The sequence below is a fragment of the Narcine bancroftii genome, chromosome 1, assembly GCF_036971445.1.
Source record: "Narcine bancroftii isolate sNarBan1 chromosome 1, sNarBan1.hap1, whole genome shotgun sequence".
In the NCBI taxonomy this organism is placed as follows: domain Eukaryota; kingdom Metazoa; phylum Chordata; class Chondrichthyes; order Torpediniformes; family Narcinidae; genus Narcine; species Narcine bancroftii.
Window position 1 is genome coordinate 22,892,321 of NC_091469.1, and position 18,982 is coordinate 22,911,302.

An 18,982-nucleotide genomic window follows, 5' to 3' on the forward strand; every position below is an offset into this window, starting at 1 on the left:
GCACTGATCTTTTGAAGACATATTAAGAAAATGAAATGACAAATCAGCTTCAGTTATAATAATTTAAGTTGTCTATGTTAATACAATTGAATTGAATTGTTTGTTGTCATATGTATCAAGATTCAATGAAAAGCTTTATTTTGTGTTACAGGACAACTCATACTTAAGAACAGCAGGTAGATCAACAATAAATCAAAAGTGCATCATGTGGTGTTAAAGTTAGTCAGAGTGCACAAGGTATAATGTAACAAAGAAAAGTGCAAGGTATAAAGAACAATAATTCCAAGTGGACAATATCTTTAATACAACATCATCTTGAAGCAACTGCAAAATAATGAGCAGAATATACTTGATTACAAATTGTGAATACCTTTCTGTATCCTAACCATGGCTGGTCTTAAATATGTGCACCCTGCATTTTACAAGACGACTGGTGTCAAGTAAAATACTCCTGATCATCCAGGGAATTCCAAATGCAATACATTTGAAATGTTAACTCATTATCGAGCCATGTTAAAGGATGGTTTGCTAATTTTATACTTGCATATCATGGGGAAAGAGTTTCCAAGAACAAGCTATCAGCATTTTAACCATTTTCCAACTTTCATCATAAAACCTGTGTGAATTTATAATAAAATCCACCCATAACTGAGAATATATTTCCAAATTATTTCTATCCAAAATAAACACAAGAATTGGGATCCAAAAATCTTTCAGAAGATATTGATGATTTTGAGGGATGCTTTTTGGATTTGGAAAAAGGAGCAGATGGGACAGATAGGGAGAAACTACCTTCACTGCTGTTGGAGCCTAGGATAGCTTTACAGTCAGAACCAGGAGAGTTGAGAGGAAATTTGCAAATACTACTTCACACTTCTCACAGAAATAAAAAGATCCCAGTTAATCCTACATTTGAGACACAAGGTGCTGAAATCTGGAGCAAAAGAGCAAAATACTGGAAGAACTCACAGTTGAGATGGATCAGTGGGAGAAAAATAATTGTCGACATGTTACTTTGGAACCCTTTGTTACCCTTTGGTGAAGGGTGCCGACCCAAAATGCTGACAATTCTTTTTATCTCACCAATGCTGCTCAACCCACTGAGATTATTCTTTTTTTAAATATTTTATTTTCAAAATGCATGTAAATGCAAACAAAAAATACAAAACATTTTCTTGCAGCGCAATATAATTTACAGAGTCCAGTGTTTGTTCCATCCCACTCTCCTTATTCTCTTCATCATCCCCCCCCCCCCCACCCTTTGCCTCAACTTAAACACACAAATACATAAGAAAACAACCTAGCAGCAATGGGATCCACGACCTTCCTCAAAATTCAAGAACCGTGGGTGTTAAATATATTGCAAAAACTGCCAAAATGTTTGGCCTGGAAGTCAGCCTGAAGAAAAATGAGTTCCTCCATCAGGCAGCTCCCCACCATGACTACCAGCCCCCCCCCCCCCCCCCACATCTCCATCGGGCACACAAAACTCAAAACAGTCAACCAGTTTACCTATCTCGGCTGCACCATTTCATCGGATGCAAGGATCGACAACGAGATAGACAACAGACTCGCCAAGGCAAATAGCGCCTTTGGAAGACGACACAAAAGAGTCTGGAAAAACAACCAACTGAAAAACCTCACAAAGATTAGCGTATACAGAGCCGTTGTCATACCCACACTCCTGTTCGGCTCCGAATCATGGGTCCTCTACCGGCATCACCTACAGCTCCTAGAACGCTTCCACCAGCATTGTCTCCACTCCATCCTCAACATTCATTGGAGCGACTTCATCACCAACATCGAAGTGCTCAAGATGGCAGAGGCCGACAGCATTGAATCCATGCTGCTGAAGATCTAACTGCGCTGGGTAGGTCACGTCTCCAGAATGGAGGACCATCGCCTTCCCAAGATCGTGTTATATGGCGAGCTCTCCACTGGCCACCGAGACAGAGGTGCACCAAAGAAGAGGTACAAAGACTGCCTAAAGAAATCTCTTGGTGCCTGCCACATTGACCACCGCCAGTGGGCTGATATCGCCTCAAACCGTGCATCTTGGCACCTCGCAGTTCGGCGGACAGCAACCTCCTTTGAAGAAGACCGCAGAGCCCACCTCACTGACAAAAGACAAAGGAGGAAAAACCCAACACCCAACCCCAACCAACCAATTTTCCCTTGCAACCACTGCAACTGTGTCTGCCTGTCCCGCATCGGACTTGTCAGCCACAAACGAGCCTGCAGCTGACGTGGACATTACCCCTCCATAAATCTTCGTCCGCGAAGCCAAGCAAAAGAAGAAGAGAAAGGATAAACAATAAAAATAAAACTAAAAGGGGGCTGTGGCAAGATGGTGTAAGGATCAGACGTGCCTTCCAGTCCTCTCCTGACTCTAATTGTTTTGTCTAGAAATGCCCATTAAAATTCTTTAAAAGTTTAGATAATTTCAGTGCTGTTAATTTAACATGATGGTACAATTGGTGGAAAAGAGCAAAACAAAAACGACAACAGATCATCAAAAAACTACATTTTCCAAAAGTTCAAGTTTTGGAGCCTACCTACAGGAAAGACACCGGGACTCAGCGTGAAATGGATCCCAGGAGAGAGGTACAGTGTTCGGATGTAGAGCTCTATGTTACATCGGTAGAGCCCCCTAAAGAGGGCGCCAAACAGCCTTTAGAACAAAGAGTTACTCAAAGGCATTTGTCAACTGTAGAGGTGGCGCTGCAAACTGCATCTTTTGAGATACAAGAACCTATACAACTTGATGTACTGGGAGAATTTAATACATTATGGACTGGGGAAAACCCTGGCCAGCGTCCTCCAGTCATTGCTGGAGAGGCTGTGGCTGGGGTTTCCACACGCAGTCATACTACAAGGAAGGCAACCAGCATGAAGGAAGGAATAGAAGATCCTTTGGAGAAGAAGCAGGAATCTGTTGAGCCAAAATCTCTTCCAATTGAAAAGATTTTTGTGAATCTTGAATCTAAATTATCTTATACAATGCAGGGATTATTCAAGATTATGACTGAACTTGGTACTAGGTTTAATACTTTGGTGAAAATACATTCTCAACAGATGGCTGAGTTTGGAGCTTTTAAGCTTGAAGTGAGAGATAAATTTAATTCGTGTGAAGAAGATATAGACGAAATACGGGATCAAGTTTTTGATGTGACCAAAATGGTCGAAGACTTACAAACTCAAAATAAAAATTTGGTGAAAAAGATTGATTATTTGGAAAACCAATCCAGACGGAACAATATAAAGATTATTGGTTTGCCGGAAGGTATGGAGGGACCCGACCCAAGAAAATTTTTTACTAAATGGATTCCGCAGGTGTTGGGTCAAGAACATTTCCCGGAAGGTATAATACTAGAACGTGCTCACAGAGCCTTGCGTAGAAGACCTATTTCAGGTCAAAGTCCAAGACCTGTTTTGGTTCATTGCTTGAATTATTATGACAGAGAAATAATTTTACAAGTGGCTATTAGAAATGCACAACAGAGAAAATCACCCTTGATGATTCAAAATAATCGAGTTTTCTTCTATGCGGATTTGAGTCAAGAAGTTATGTTCCAACGACGGGAATTCAATCCTGCTAAAGAGTTGTTGTGGAAGAAAGGTTACAAGGCAACCTTTAGATATCCAGCTGTTTTGAAGGTTTTTCAAGATGGTTGCCAACCAAAGTTCTTTGATTCTCCAAAGGAAGCTATAGCATTTGCTCAAGAGCTGCCAATTACTCAGTTTCAACAGAGACATAGTCCGTCGCGATTTATAAGGAGACAAGAGATGGAAGAAAAGAGCCGTGCTCCAAGAAGGAATGGTTGTAATGGTGACTCGGCAGTTGGAGCTGATTAAAAGAAGAGTTGTTCTTTTTTTTTCTAATGTTTTTTTTTAAAAAAAGGGATATTAAATAATAATGATGTTAGTTTAAGATGAAGTGAGAGTTGGGGGAGAGAACTGGATAGGCACTATTTCCTGAACGTCATCTGCTACGTGTTGGTTATCTCACACCCATTTTTTTTGGGGAGTTGCGCATTGCGCAGTTTAGACGGGAGGGGGTATTTTTAACCTCCTACCCGTTATTTTTTCCTTTTTTTTGTATTATTAGATTAAAGAGTGAAGGGGTTTTTTTTTTGTTTAAATATTTTTAAAAAAGCACAAGAAAGTATTTGATTGTTTAAAAAACTAAAAATTGATGTGTTTTTTTTTGTAAAGTTTATTCAGTAGATAAGGAATATCTGAAATTTAAATTTGAATGGGATGGATAAGTTTTTTTAAATATTTTTTCTTTAACTTTAAGGTGAAAGGAGTGGTAATTCTGGTGTATATTATTTTGCTATTTTTGTTATAGAACGAAGGGAATAATGGTGAAAGTTATAAATTGAATTGTACAATTCTTAATGAGGCTTGAATTTTGTTTGTGGTTTATGCTCCATTTGTTGAAGATATAGATTTTGTTGTAGATGTGTTTTTATTATTTGGATATCTGAATTTTAACGTAATGATTGGGGATATTTAAATGTGGTATTGGAGCTTTTATTGGATAACTATTCAGGAGTAAAAGGGAAAAATGGTGGAAAATGCTTAATGAGGTTTGAATTTTGTTTTAAGATGGTGGTTTATGTGACTAATATGATGATAGATGTGAAGTTAGTTGATATTTGGTGAAGGTTTATCTCTATAGAGAAAGTTTTTTTTTCATCTTTTTTCATGCTACAATTTTTTTTAAGAATTGAATATTGTTTAAGAATTTTTGATAGATAATGTTACTAACTTTACTAATTTTTTATATTAAGTTTGAGTTAAATATATGTTTCATCTTAACTATGTTTGTTAAATATATGCATTTAAGTTTGATTTAAATATGTTTCTTAAGTCTGATATCTTAGTATTAATTACTTTTCTTTTTGTTAGTATTTTAATCGGTTATGTTTTTTTTGTGTAAGTGGGTTTTTTTCTCACATATTATTAACTTTATTAATTCTTCGCTCTTTATTTTGGGGGGAAAGGGGGGTTGGACTAATTTGAGTTGGGTTATTAATGTGTAATAATTATTGGGAAGGGTATAGTTTATTTAGATTACTGATATTGTATTGTAATTTTATGATTTTATTCTTAATTTTTTTTTAATGTAATCCTGTATGTTATTCATGTTATAAAATCTTAAATAAAGTTTAAAAAAAAACTAAAAATTAAAAAACGTCATCTGTGTCACAACCCCAATTCACTTTCTCCTTAATTTATCTGGCAGGATGACTTGTTTCTTATCTCATTACTTGGGGGGGGGTGGATATAGATCATATCTGAGCATCTATGTGCCTCAGATATGGCTGCCTAACTTCAATAAACATGTCAAACTTCTTCCTCAAGTTATAAGTCATCTTCTCCAGGGGAATGCAACTCTGCATTTCTGTATTCCATCGTGCAACTGCTATACATTTCCTGGCTTCCGACAAAGTGACCATCACAAATTGAATTTGGTGCTTGGATAGTCTAAACTGTATTTCACCAATATCTCCCAGAAGGAATAGTTCCGGATCCTGATGAAAATCCACTTTAGTATTTTTTTTCAGCATGTCCCCTAGGTTTACCCAGAAGGATCTTACCTTCATACGTAGCCAGATGGAGAGGACAAAGGTTCCTGCCTCTACACTGCATCAAAAGCACATTTCCAAAATTTCTGACTTTGATTTATGTAATTTTTGTGGTGTGAGGTATAACGTTGCAGGAAATTGTACTGCGCCAACATATATCTGGCATTGACAATCCCCGTCATGCTATTCAGACGCAAGTCTTCCCATCAATGTTCATTAATTGTTGTACCCAAGTCCAACTCCCATCTTTCCCTCAACTGGTGTAATTCCAGCTTCAGGCCCTCACTTTGGAATCAGAAATACATCCTAGAAATAAAATTAAACACATTCCCCTGTCGAATTAGAATTTCCATGGCACTACATTCTGATAGATTCATTGTTGGTCCTTATTTGTCTCTTTAAAAAAATCTTAATGACAGGAAGCAGAAGAATATTCTGTTGGATAATCTAAATTTGATCCTCAACTGTTTGAATGATATTAACTATCCCGATCATAACAATCCTTGATATACCTAATCCTTTTCTGGCACCAAGTGTCCAGGATCTTGTTGCCCAGTGTCATGGGTATTACATTTTTTTGGATCAAGGGATATTGGGATACAACCCCACTTTCAATCCAATATATTGATGTATTTTTTCCCATGTCTAGCATACATGTTTTAATATGGGGTTATCTGTTTTTTGGAAATTAATTTGGTGTTCCATTTGTATGTAAACTCTCCTGTTATCCATTCCCCTATCATGTATAGTCCAATTTGTGCCCAGGAAGGGCTCCTCCTCCCTCAAACAGTGAAGTGATAAACCTCGCCTGGGACACCCAATATTATTTCTTGAAATCTGGCAGTTTTAGACATCCTAATTTATTTTCCCATGGCATCTTTTCCATGGAGACCCTAGCCACCTTCCAACTCCACAAAAAGTTTCTGACAACTCCATTGAGCATCTTGAAGAAGCACTGGAGCAGTGGCATGGGCAGTGTTTGAAAAAGATACTGCAGTCTTGGCATCACCTTCATTCTTATACAATTCACTTTGCCCACTAATGTTATGGGCAGAGCTCTCCACCTAACCAAGTCCTCTTCAATCTTCCAGAGCAAAAGGAGATAATTTAACATATTAATTGCATAAGTCTTTGTCCACTCTTATCCCCAGGTATTTAATGCCTTCATGTGTCACTTAAATTGACTTCCCTGTTGGTAGGGTCTATAATTCTCTTTAGTCAAAGGCATAACCTCATTTTTGTCCAAATTTACTTTATATCTCAGACCTTACCATAATCCTCCAGTGTGGTCCTCAGTTTGGCCAATGACTTCCCAGGGTCCATCAAATATGCTAACACATTGTCATCAAGTAGATTGATTTTATGATCCACCTGACCACCTTGAACTCCTTTATGTCTGGATCCCACGAAATGGTTTCCATCAGTGGCTCAATGACCAATATAAAGAGAGCTGGCAGCAAAGGGCAGACCTGCCTACTAGATCTTCTTAGCGGGAACACCAGAGAGATCTGTCTGTTTGTGATAATTTTGGTCTTGTGATACAATGTCCTCACCCAATTTATAAATGTTTCAAATAGATTATTCTTTACATCTGTTCCACTTTTATCAGTAAAATCATAAATACAGGATATAGAGTTAAGATTCAGATCAACTGAATCTCAAAGAAATTTGAAGAGGTGAATAGCCTTTTTCCAACAGTGGAAGGATTAACAAATTAAAAATTCAATAAATAAGTAATTGTATATGAATATTTCTTAGCTAAGGGCCCATTGTCATTAAGTTCAAAGCCATGCCAGCCATTTCAACATGCATTAATGCTTGCATGTAGAGTACAGGGCATCAAAATAAGTCTTCAAATTATACCCTTTACATCTTTTCTTTCTGGCACTTTTCACAGAATCCAGGTTAATCATGGGCAGGCATTCAGATGGAAAGGTTCCACCTGGCCACTATAGTTTTTTCCAAGATAAACTGGTCACATTTATAAGATAGAGAAATTAAAAGAGATCGCTTTGTTCATAACAGGATCGTAACTTGATCCTTGGGCGGAATGGATTCTTTGTCAATCCCTCGGATTCCGTTGCTGTGATTGCAGCAAATATATCCTGCATTCCATACTTCCAGAAAACAGGAATTCGAGGATTTGCAAGGAGCATGCCCACCAGTAGAGCATTAGACAGGTAAGAAAATGTGATCTTCTTAAAAATTGAAGAATAATTAAGCTGTTATGTGATTTTATTTACCTTGCATGGTGCTCAAGATCTAGGGACATCGTCATGTTTTTCAGAGCCTATGATAACTAATGCACATACAAAGTGATCCACAATAGGAATGTCGAAGTGATCAGATTGAATTATTTTGAGTGATGTTGATTGTCAGATAGTCAAAGGCCAGGTCACATCTACTCATTTCCATGGTTGTGCCAAAGAATTTTTACCTCCATCTGATGGTACAGATGAAATGCTTTGGGCTGAACGAAAATACTTTGACAGTACAGGACGTACTAACTACTACTCTCGAGACTCAAACTATATTTTTGTGTTTAACTCCCTAGAGTGGGATCTTCCAACTCTACTGCTTATGGGATGTGAGAGAGCTGTCCATGGTGCTTAATAATTGAGTGCATAAAATATAGCCTCTCTGGAGGGGGACCAATAATTCTTCTCAGTTATTTGACCTCTTGAGAATAAAAAAAAGAACATGAACTACTTGCAATGAAATCCAGTCAAATCCCCATCAGTCTCAGGATGCTTCACTTGGTGCAGAATACACTGCCTGTGTCCTAAATTGAATAAAGTCCCACTTACCAGCTGCTCTCCTCACTATTGACTTTTGTCCAATAGCACTTTAAGCTTATCATTCTCATTATGCTCTCATTTGCATTACGTTCCTCTTTGGTCTCCTCCCTCCTTCTCTGACACCTCCTTATCCCTTGGAGCATTCGGAGATCACAGCAATTCTCCAGTTCCGCCTCCTGTGAATTTCTGATTCCACTTGTGACAGGAGTTCACAGGCACTGGAGAGAGAGAAGGGGTGTCAGGCAATAAGAAGAGTGCGGCTGAAGATTTAAGCAGCAGAAGAGCTGACACAGAGGCAGGAAAAGCTAAATAGTTTGTGAAGTAAATCTGGGATTGAAAAGTGGCAACCCAATCTACTGAACATAAAAGTAGCATAAAAATCCATCTGGTTTATGGATGTTGTTTTGAGATACAAATGTGCCATTCTGGTCTACACATGTGAACACAGACCTGGGATGCTGAACTGTTCTCTGAAGTGACCCAGCAAGTCCTTCAGTTCGGAGATAATTAATAATGGGCAACACAGAATATATGTAAAGGAAAATTATGTCATGCTGTTGTAATGGAAAGTAATGAAATATATAGCCTGAATGGAGACCTGCAACATATGAAATTAATATATTTCATATTTGCAAATTTTATGGCTAGTATCTTCCAAAAAACAGGATGGTTCATGTTTATAATCATCTGACTGTAAATGTACAACCAGATGAAATAGTGTTTCTTTGGACCACTGCACAATGCACAGCACATAAAAATTGCAAATGTCACACACACACATGCAAACATGTACACACAAATGTTTATATGTGTGTGTATAGATTCATATTTGTATGTATGTGTGTGTATATATACATAGATGTGTGTATATATTTACATGCAAACAAACACACACACACACACACACACACACACACACACACACACACACACACACACGACCACTTCTTAACATGTCCACCAATTTTGGAGGAAGATTCAAAAGCTCCTGTGATCAGCAAGAGGGTTTCTTTTTATATAAAGTGGCTTCAGTGCAGATGCTTCAATCAATTGGTTGAAGAGCCATACATAACTGATTTCACATCATGTGTGTCAGGCAAGATCAGGTTATACCTGATGCACTCTGGTGGTCAAAGACACCCAGAACTCTAGGAGAGCTGTCACTGAAGTGAATCCAGCGTGGGGTGGGGGGTTGGGGGGGGGGGGGGGTGGTGGTGAAGCCTTCACTGCTCACCACAAGCATAAAATCCAACTCTGTGCGCATGAACTTGAGGTAGGGATTCAGGCCATACTATTTAATGTTCATGGTGAAACTGAATGATAGGGTTAATATGAAAAATGTAGGTTTAATTTCTGCCATGTGTTTGCAATAGAAAAGTCTGGTAGTCCTTGTATAACATAAATACAGAATTAATTTGATGCAGCAATGGTCAGGTTGAATAAGGAAATCTTTGTACTGAGAGTTATATTTCATCATCTTCTGTATGAGTTGGTTGAACAGTCTGGGAAACAATTAAGAAAAGATATATATACTGGATGATCATCTTGTCAACAGTCGGAGTTAAATTTGAATAAAGGACAGTGAAAGATTGAAGCATTTATAGTAGCTGATTGTAAGATAAAGATTGTATTACAAGACTGCAGGTTGGATGTTCTAAGAGTATAGCTATGGTATCAATCAAGATAGTCCAGTTTGGGAAGTCCAGGAGGATAATTTGGTTATTATCAGAGTACAGGAAATAGCCATAGTATTTTTAGTTTGTCAAAGGGATCTTTAAAGATTAAAGAAAGGAAATTATTAGGATAAATTATGAGTAAAGCTGGGGTGTTTCTAGGTAGAGGAATGATGCCTCTAGGCTAAAGAGATTATGAAATAAAGTAGTAAAAACACAAAAAATCCGGAGGAACTCAGCAGGTCACACAGTGCCAATAGGAGGCAAGGATATATAACCAATGTTTCAGGTCTGAGCTCTGCTTCAGGGAATGAGCAAAAAGCAGGCGGGTGCCTTAATAAAATGGATGGGGGAGAAGGGAAGAAAAGTTAGAGGGAGGAGCACAGGCCAACAGATAAAAGGTGATAATTGGACATGGATAGGAGGTCAGGAGATAATTGATCAGGAGAGGGGGTGGCTCTGTGAATGAAGAGCTGGGGGAAGGAGACAGAGCTAGAGGAAAGGAGATAAAGGATTGGGATGAGGAAAGATTTGGTGGGGGGGGGGTAATGATAACTGGAGAAATCAATGTTAATGCTATTAATTGGAGGGTGCATGAGATCATGGACCGACATGGCATGGAAATGGGGTGGGAAATTGAAATGGGTTGCCACAGGATACAGGGAAAGTATTTATAAATAAATCTATATTATTTTCACAGTATAGTTTGAGGTATATAGAATATTCCTAAAATATAGTTAAGAGTAACATGGAATATTCCAAGGTTATTCCTGTTAGCATATTCTTGTTTAGATATTCTTAGTGAGCTTATTCTTCAGATATGGCTGTGCACTTCTTGTTGACCAGCTATAGGAAGGATATCAATAAGTTGGAAGGGATGCAGAGGAAATTCACTACAATGTTGCTGGGACTGGAGGACTTGAGTTAGAGGAAGTGGTTGGATAGGTGTGGTCTTTATTCCCTGGAGCACAGGTGGCTGAGAGGTGACTTTGTAGAGGTTATGGATAAAATGAATATTCATGATCCCTTTCCCAGGGTAGACAATTCTAGAACAAAAAGGCATAAATTTAAGGTAAGGAGAAATTTAAGAGGCACCTGAGGGACACTTTTTTCACTCAGAGGATGAACATATTTAGAATGAGCTGCCAGTGGGGGCTGTAGAAATGGACACAGTTACGATATTTAAAAGTCTTTTGGATAGAAATACATATAGCAATCGTTCAGAAGGATATGGATCAAATCCAGGCAAATGGGGCTGGCCCAGAATGTCAGCATGGATGAGATGGGCTGAAGGACTGCATGATGTAACTTTATGTCTCTTCAGAGGTTTGTTTTCTCCGGTGTATCTTGGTTTTATTTAGAGCATTTCTTGGTACAATATACTTGTTGTAAGAGGATAACAAGAACTGAAATTACTCAGTGATAGTAATACAAATGGATAAAATACATACCCAGGAGGGCACTAGCAGCATTGAAAGGAAACATCTGTTTTTGGCTGGTCCAGAATCAACATGATCTGTTTGATACTGCTGCAGTGATTTGTAGTTGTAGTAGGGTTAGCAATTCAATGTTCTGTTGCTCAGAAAGCAAACTCTGAGAGCTCAAAGTACACTTCAAATTTCAGGCGACTTACATTTTGAGCTTGAGTTGGAGTTTCATCATGGGTTTTGTGTACAATTCCACCCTGGGTTTTCTGTGCAGCTACACTATGTTTGGGGTGCAATTGTACTGTGAGTTCCAAGCTTGATTACAATGCCACTACATCTGAAATTAGAAGTGTAGTGACATTGTAAGTTTTCAAGCGTAGTGTAGATCATGAGTTTCACTTGGTGTATCACCACCAGAATCAGGCATTATTGTACCACTAGATCCCTGCAATTTAATACTGATAATTCCATGGGGTGTTATAATACCTGTTTTATGCAGTACTTTTTACCTCTACTTTCAAGTGAAGTTATAGCACTAATTGCAGGTGAAATCACATTTTAAGTTCCACAGGCAATATGGTTCCACATGAGCGTCTTAAACCATGTGTTTCAGTCAGACTATCACTACTAGTTCCACTTGGAACTATGTCACTAATTTTAAGTCATCTTTGCAGCTAGTTCCATGTAGTGTAACATTGTGCGTTTCAGATGCAGTCACACCACCAGTCAAAGTTTTAAGTGCAAATTTCAGGTGCAGTAATAGTGCAACTTCCTACCACGAGCTTGTGCACTGCTAGTTCCATGCAGTGTTCTAACACCAGTTTCAGGTGCAATTACACTGAAGAATTCTCCATGCAGAGCAGTTGCTATTTCATGGAGAGTTGTATTGTAAGTTTTAGATGCTGATGCATCACAAGATCTGTGGAAGGGGTGGCCAAACTTGCTTAATTTAAGAGCCACATATGATAAACTTCAGCTGTTTGAGAACCACAAGACATGAGCAATGATTCATTTTGTTGTGTTGCTACATGTCACATTTTAAATCCTTCTTGCATGTTAATTTGAAATAGAATGTTGTATTTTACATTTATTTTTGGATTGGTCTCAACACTGTCAAATTGGTTTATTAAGATATTAATAAGATTAATATTAAGATATTACTCTAAACAGCTTTTTGCAAAAGGTAAATTGGATTTTTAAGAAGGAACTTTTGTAGTGTTTGATCTCATTGTCAGCTCAGTTATGTATAATTGAAAGTGCTTTGCATTATTTGATTCTTCAGAAAGCTCATCTGTTTTACCTGGAATATGATGCAGTCTATTTGATAAGTATCATTATAATTGTATGCTGTCAGTTCTCAATATGTCATCTCAAGGCAGAGTCTCCCATCTTGACTGTGAGTGAAGCCCTCCCCTTCTCTTACGCTTCAGTACTCTAATGTCAATTAAGCCATAGACCATCCCTTCTTGCAACATGGGTAAGGTTTAGGTGAAGCGCCATCAATGTTTTGTTTGATTGGTCCTACACTGCCAACCATTGGCTTTTAGTCCCGGTGATTTTCATTGAACCTTACATTCAGATCACAAGCGATTCAACTCCTGCCATTACCCCCAATTGGTTTCTATTTGTTTATGGGTCTGCTAGTCTTGTTTCAGATTTATTTTTACGCTGGTTTGGTTTTACACTAAGGAAGTCTGGATGAAATATGAATGTTTATGCAATTAATGCTGCAGTTTATAGCCAAGGTTGTTTATTAAATTGTATCAACACATTTTTGAAGTTGAGCTGTTCTATTTGTTATTTCACCCATGATCTGAATATAGCATCATTGCCACAGCAGTGTATATATATTTTGGAGGGGTGTATTATTGTTTGCAGCAATACTTGCTGCGAGCCACACATTATATGTCCAAGAGCCGCATGTGGCTCATGAGCTGTGGATTGGTAAACTCTCTTTCTCTCTCTCTCTCTCTCTCTCTCTCTCTCTCTCTCTCTCTCTCTCTTCCTCCCTCCCTCTCTCCCTTTGGGTGAAGTGGGAAGGTGTTACTTGCTGTAGACTATGTTGGCAGCATGATAGTGTGCAGGCACCTGAGCATTCAGGGTTTTTTTTGCATTGAGGATTTTCACTTATTTTAATGTGATTAAGATATTACATTTCGCCCAGATTTAGCTGTTGGTAAGCACTTTCTGTTATGCCTGTGTTAGTGTCACTAAGTGGTTGCTGTAGGATGCTGAGGATTTTATTACCATTTTCTGATGGCTCCGATGGATGTTAAACATTCTGTCACCACAACATTCTCTCAATGGTGTTTATTAAACATATTTCTAGTTATAACAGAGCCCCAAGGCATTTCCCAGTGACATCAATGAACGGTATTCAACTCTGGACCTCATAACTAGATGATAGGGCAGGGGACCAAAAGCCAGGACAAAGAGGAAAGATTTAAAATGAAAGCTGGATCTTGAGAAGCAAAGGATTTAGGAGGGAATTTGGAAAGTGGGAAGCTGAAAGCACAAGTCAGTGATGGTGGGATTAGGTACTGATTGAGAGGCTAGAATTAGAATCGCACACTTATTTCAAAGAGTTAAGGGGCAGGAGAAAAATTTAGAAATGGGGAGGGGTTAGAGGCAAGATTTTAAACAAGAATGGCAAACCAGGATCCAATGTGCAGCTGTATGTGCAGGCCTGATGGATGAATGGGACTTGATGTGAGTAAAGTAAAAGAAGAAAAGTTTTGTATGACAAGTTTACAGAGAGTGGCCTAAGAAATATTGTAACTGGTACACGGTGTCGGACTTAGGCAGCGCATCTGGACAGGATGATCTTTGTCATGGACAAGTATGCCATAAGAAAGTGGTCTTAGTGTCAAATATGGCATCAAGGTTCAAACACGAGGGAGTCAAGTGGATGCAGAGAAGGGGGTAGATGTGGAACTCAGGGCTCCAGACAGAACGAAGAGTAATCCATCAAAATAGCCAAAGTGTAAGGTGGAAGAAAAGGTGCCTGAAGAAAGAATAAACACAGAATTAATGGGGAAGAAGAAAAAGAAACTTTCACAGAAAAAATTGTCGACTCCAGTGCCACGAGAAATCCAAGAATGGCGGCCTCTTGGAAAAGAAAATGGCGGAGCCTGCTCAAGGCATCCACAGGGTGGCCTACCTGGAGAGTTCGAGGATGCTGGGATGTACCGTCAGTGGGCCCGGGAAAGACTGCAGGCAGCATTGTAGGAGAAGTGATGCCTGCAATCCAAGGTGAGCCCCGTGAGTGATGGCAGGAGAGGGCTGGAAGCAGCATCGTGGGAAGCGACAGAGGGAGGGAGAAGGATGCGAGCAGCCCCAGCACCACCCCGCCCTCCGCCCCCTCGACAGGTCAGGAGAGGAACATCGGCAGCGCCGTTTTGCAACCCAGATAGAGAGTCCTGTGATTGGCGGGGGCGATGGTAGGTGAGGGCTGGAAGCAGTGGCAGTGGCAGCACAGAAAGTATCAGAGAGGTGGAGGAGGACGCGGGCGGCCTTGGCCCAGCACTGAAAAGTTGGGGAAGGATTACAGGCAGCACCGTGGAGTGGCCCTGCCTGCAACCCAGGGGGAGCCCCATGAGCAGCAGGAGTGACACAGAGACAGCAGGAGCAAACCCGGCCTCGTAAGAGAGATGTTGGACAGTGATACAGGGAGCAGCTCAGATGGGGAGGAAGAAAGTGGCTGACAGGGAGGCCCGATGCCATGTGCAGAGCTGAGGAAGACAGTGGAGAGGAGAGAGGGAGAGGGCTTGGAACCCTCCATGATAGAGCGGTGATGGAGGCCTCGGAAAATAGATTAAAGAAAGTATTAAAAGGCGTCAGCAGAAATGGGAGAAAATAGGAGGGCCTTGGGGGAACTGTCTGGGAGGGTGGAAAGGATGGATGACTGTATAGAAAGGTTAGAAAATGACAGGGATGACTGGGCAAAGGACAGGGGAAAAACATGGGAAAAATTAGATTTATTAGAAAATTTCAGCAGAAGAAACAATTTAAAAATTGTTGGGGTAAAAGTGGGGTTTGAAGGGAAAGACCCCACTACATTTTTCAAGGATTGGATCCCTGAGATACTGGGAAAGAATAGGGTGGGGGAGAGTCTCCAGATAGAAAGAGTCCACTGGTCTTTCTTCCCCAGGCCAGGTCCGGGACAGAGGCCCCGTCCGGTCCTGATAAAACTTGTAAAATATCAGGACAGGGAATGGATTCTGTGAGTGGTGGCTGGGGGTGCCAGGGAGAGAGGTGACCCTGTAAAAGTCCAGAAAGTACTGTTTTATCATGATATAAGTGTGGCACTTATAAAAAGGTACAAGGAGTTCAATTCAGTTAAAACATTTGAAGAAACAAAGGAATTGGCTTCACACTCTTACATCTAGTGACCCTGAAGATGTTCCTGCCTGGGGGTGAGAAGAGATTCTTTGTAGAAGCCAAAGAGGCGTTGAGATTTACCAACACCCTGGCCACTGCCCAGGAGGATCCCCAAGGGAGATAATAGAATGGAGGGCCAAAGGCATGATGTGATCTGGCTGTAAATAATGTAAATATAATAGAAACAAGGGTTAACTCTTTGTTTATCACTGTGATTAAAGTTTTAAAGAGGAAAAGTATGTTTGGAGCTTTGGAGTGGCGGAGGAGGCAGCAAGTGTTAGGTGGGTGCTATAGGCACGTTCCAAAATGTTGGGGGAGTTGGCGCTGGGAAGGGTAGGGGTAGATCAGGGGGGGAGAGAGGAAGAAGAGGGGATTTTTGGGGGTAGAGTATGTATTTTCCTGAATTGTTTTAACCAATTTGTTTAGGTTTAGGTTTTGTTTCAAGCACGGATATGTGCACCAGGAGTCAACAGAAGACAAATGAGGGCAGAAGATAAATATCTGAAAACAAGAAGGAAGTGGGGGGGGGGGAAGGATAATAGAAAAGCTCTGGGGTAATGGATAAGACAATTAAATTTAAAAATTTTACATAAATGGGACAAACGGATCAAAAAATAGAAAAAAAAACGTCTTGACACACCTTAGAAAATGCAGGCAGATATAGTGTTTGTGCAGGAAACCCACCTGACAAAGCAAGAGCATACAAAGTTAAAGAGGGGGGTGGCTGAGCTAGGTGGCAATGTCCTCCTTCAATTCCAGAGCCAGAGGAATGGGTATCCTGTTCCATTGGTGGTCCAGGATGTGGTCACTGATCTGGCAGGGAGATTCATGATGATGTATTTTCAAATATACTTGGAATCCTGGATACATGAATATATATGCCCTGAATTTCGATGACAAAAAAAATTATACAAGATTTATTCTTGAAAGTAGCTGAAGGGTGTGAGAATGTCTTGACAGGAAGGGATTTCAGTTTTTGTCTGGATCTGGTAATGGACCAAGTCAGCAAAGAAAGTTACAAAGGCCAGAGCAACAGAAAGAAATAAATGAAACATTTGTAAGGTTTTATAAGGAATTGTATAAATCTGAGTCAGGGGAGATCCTACCAAAATAGATGATTTTTTTGCTTTCATTGGAATTACCAAATTTGGATCAGGAAGAGTGAGAGAGGCTGAGTGCCCCTTTCTCTGAAGAGGAGATTGCATGGACTTTGAGCTCTTTGCAGGCTGGCAAAGAAGGTGGTGGATCAAGGGGTGGAGATTCATACCCTCCTGGAGTCTTTCTCAACAATAATTATCAGGGTGATCCCAAAATATGGCAAGAAGCCTTTCAATCCTGCCTCATACAGACCCATTTCATTATTGAACACAGATTGCAAAAGCATTGGCCAATAGGTTGGCAGAATATTTGCCGAACAAGTTGGATTTGTCGAAGTGAGACAATCAGCAAACAACATAGCTAGATTTCTTAATATAGTATATCTGGCACAGTCGGGGGTGGATCCAGGTGTGGCCATAGCTCTGAATGCGGAGAAGGCCTTCAACAGATTGGAGCGGGACTTTTTGTTCAAGGTACTGGAGAAATTTGGATTGGGTCAAACACATTAATTGGGTGAGGACACTTTATTGTAAACCCCAAGCTAAAATTATTACAAGTGAGCAGATGTTTCCATGTTACCATTGAGCAGGTCCAGTGGACAGGGTTGTCCATTGTCCCAGCGCTGTACTGACAGAAGCCATTCAGTAGCATCCAGGCATAAAAGGGTTCAGGGTGGGCCAGGTGGAACACAAAATCAACCTTTTTGATGATGATGTGTTAATATATTTGACGGACCCTGGAGGGTCATTGGCCAGGCTGAGGACCACACTGGAAGATTATGGGAAGGTCTCAGGGTGTAAGGTAAATCTGGACAAAAGTGAGATTATGTCTTTGACGAACAGGGATGATAGACAATATGGACAGAGAAGTCCATTTAAATGGCCTCAAGAAGGGATTAAATGTCTGGGGATAAAAGTAGACAAAGATTTATGCAACTCACACTGTTAATTATCTCTCTTTGCTCTGGAAGATTGAGGAGGACCTTGATAGATGGAGGACTCTGCCCATTACACTGGTGGACAGAGTTAACTGCGTCAGAATGAAGGTGATGCCAATGCTCCAGTGTCTTTTTCCATCCTTACCCATTTTGTTGCCCCGTGGGTTTTTTAAGATGCTCAACGAATGTGTCAGAAGGTTCCTGTGGAACATTAAAGTGGCTAGAATCTCCATGGAAAAGTTGATGTGGGACTATAGTTTGGGGTTTTAAAATTACCTGATTTCAAAAAATATTACTGGGCAGCCCAGGCAAGGTTTATCGCCTCTCTTTGAGGGAGGGGCCCCCTTCCTGGGTACAAATTGGACTACATGTGGTAGGTGAAAAGATAGCAGGAGAGTTTACAAATAAATGGGGCACTAAATTAATTTCAAAGAAAACGGATAACCCCACACTAAAGCATGTACTTCAGATGTGGTAAAGAATAAATCAATGTATTGGATTAAGATGGGGAAATCTCCCAAAGTGCCCTTGACCCAGAACAACTTAATATCCTTGACTCTGGATAATAAAATCCTGCACACCTGGTGCCAGAAAGGGATCAAGTGTATCAAGGATTGTTACAACTGAAGGCAGGTTATGTCATTCGAGCAGTTGAAGAATAAATATGATTTGTCTAATAGGACATTCTTCTCCTATCTGCAAATAAGAATTTTCTTCAGGAAAAATTGGAATAATCTATGACCCTACCTAGATGTAGTAATGTGGAGTTTCTAATTCGACAGGGAAATGTGTGTAAATTTATCTCTAAGATGTATTACATATTCCAAAATGACAGCCCGAAGCCGGGCTTACACAGGTCGAGGGAAAGGTGGGAGTCGGACTTGGGCACAACAATCAATGAGGAGTGGTGGGAAGTCCTGTGTCTGGACAGCATGAATGGGGTCATCAATACCAGATACAGGTTGGTGCAATACAACTTCTTGCTCCAACTGTACCTCACACCACAAAAATTATATAAATTAAAGCCAGAAATTTCATGTGTGGTGTGGAGATTGGGACCTTTGTCCACTTCACC

The 18,982-nt window shown here is 40.0% G+C and overlaps 1 protein-coding gene across 4 annotated transcripts in view; it reads left to right on the forward strand.

Moving 5' to 3' along the window:
* Nucleotides 1-18,982, forward strand: part of pgm5 (phosphoglucomutase 5) — a 173,523-nt gene that overhangs the window by 79,338 nt on the left and 75,203 nt on the right. For all 4 annotated transcript variants that reach the window (XM_069922034.1, XM_069922042.1, XM_069922041.1 and 1 more), the window contains exon 6: nt 7,620-7,774. In XM_069922034.1, coding sequence (XP_069778135.1) covers nt 7,620-7,774 — 155 coding nt within the window. The remainder of the gene's footprint in view (nt 1-7,619; nt 7,775-18,982) is intronic.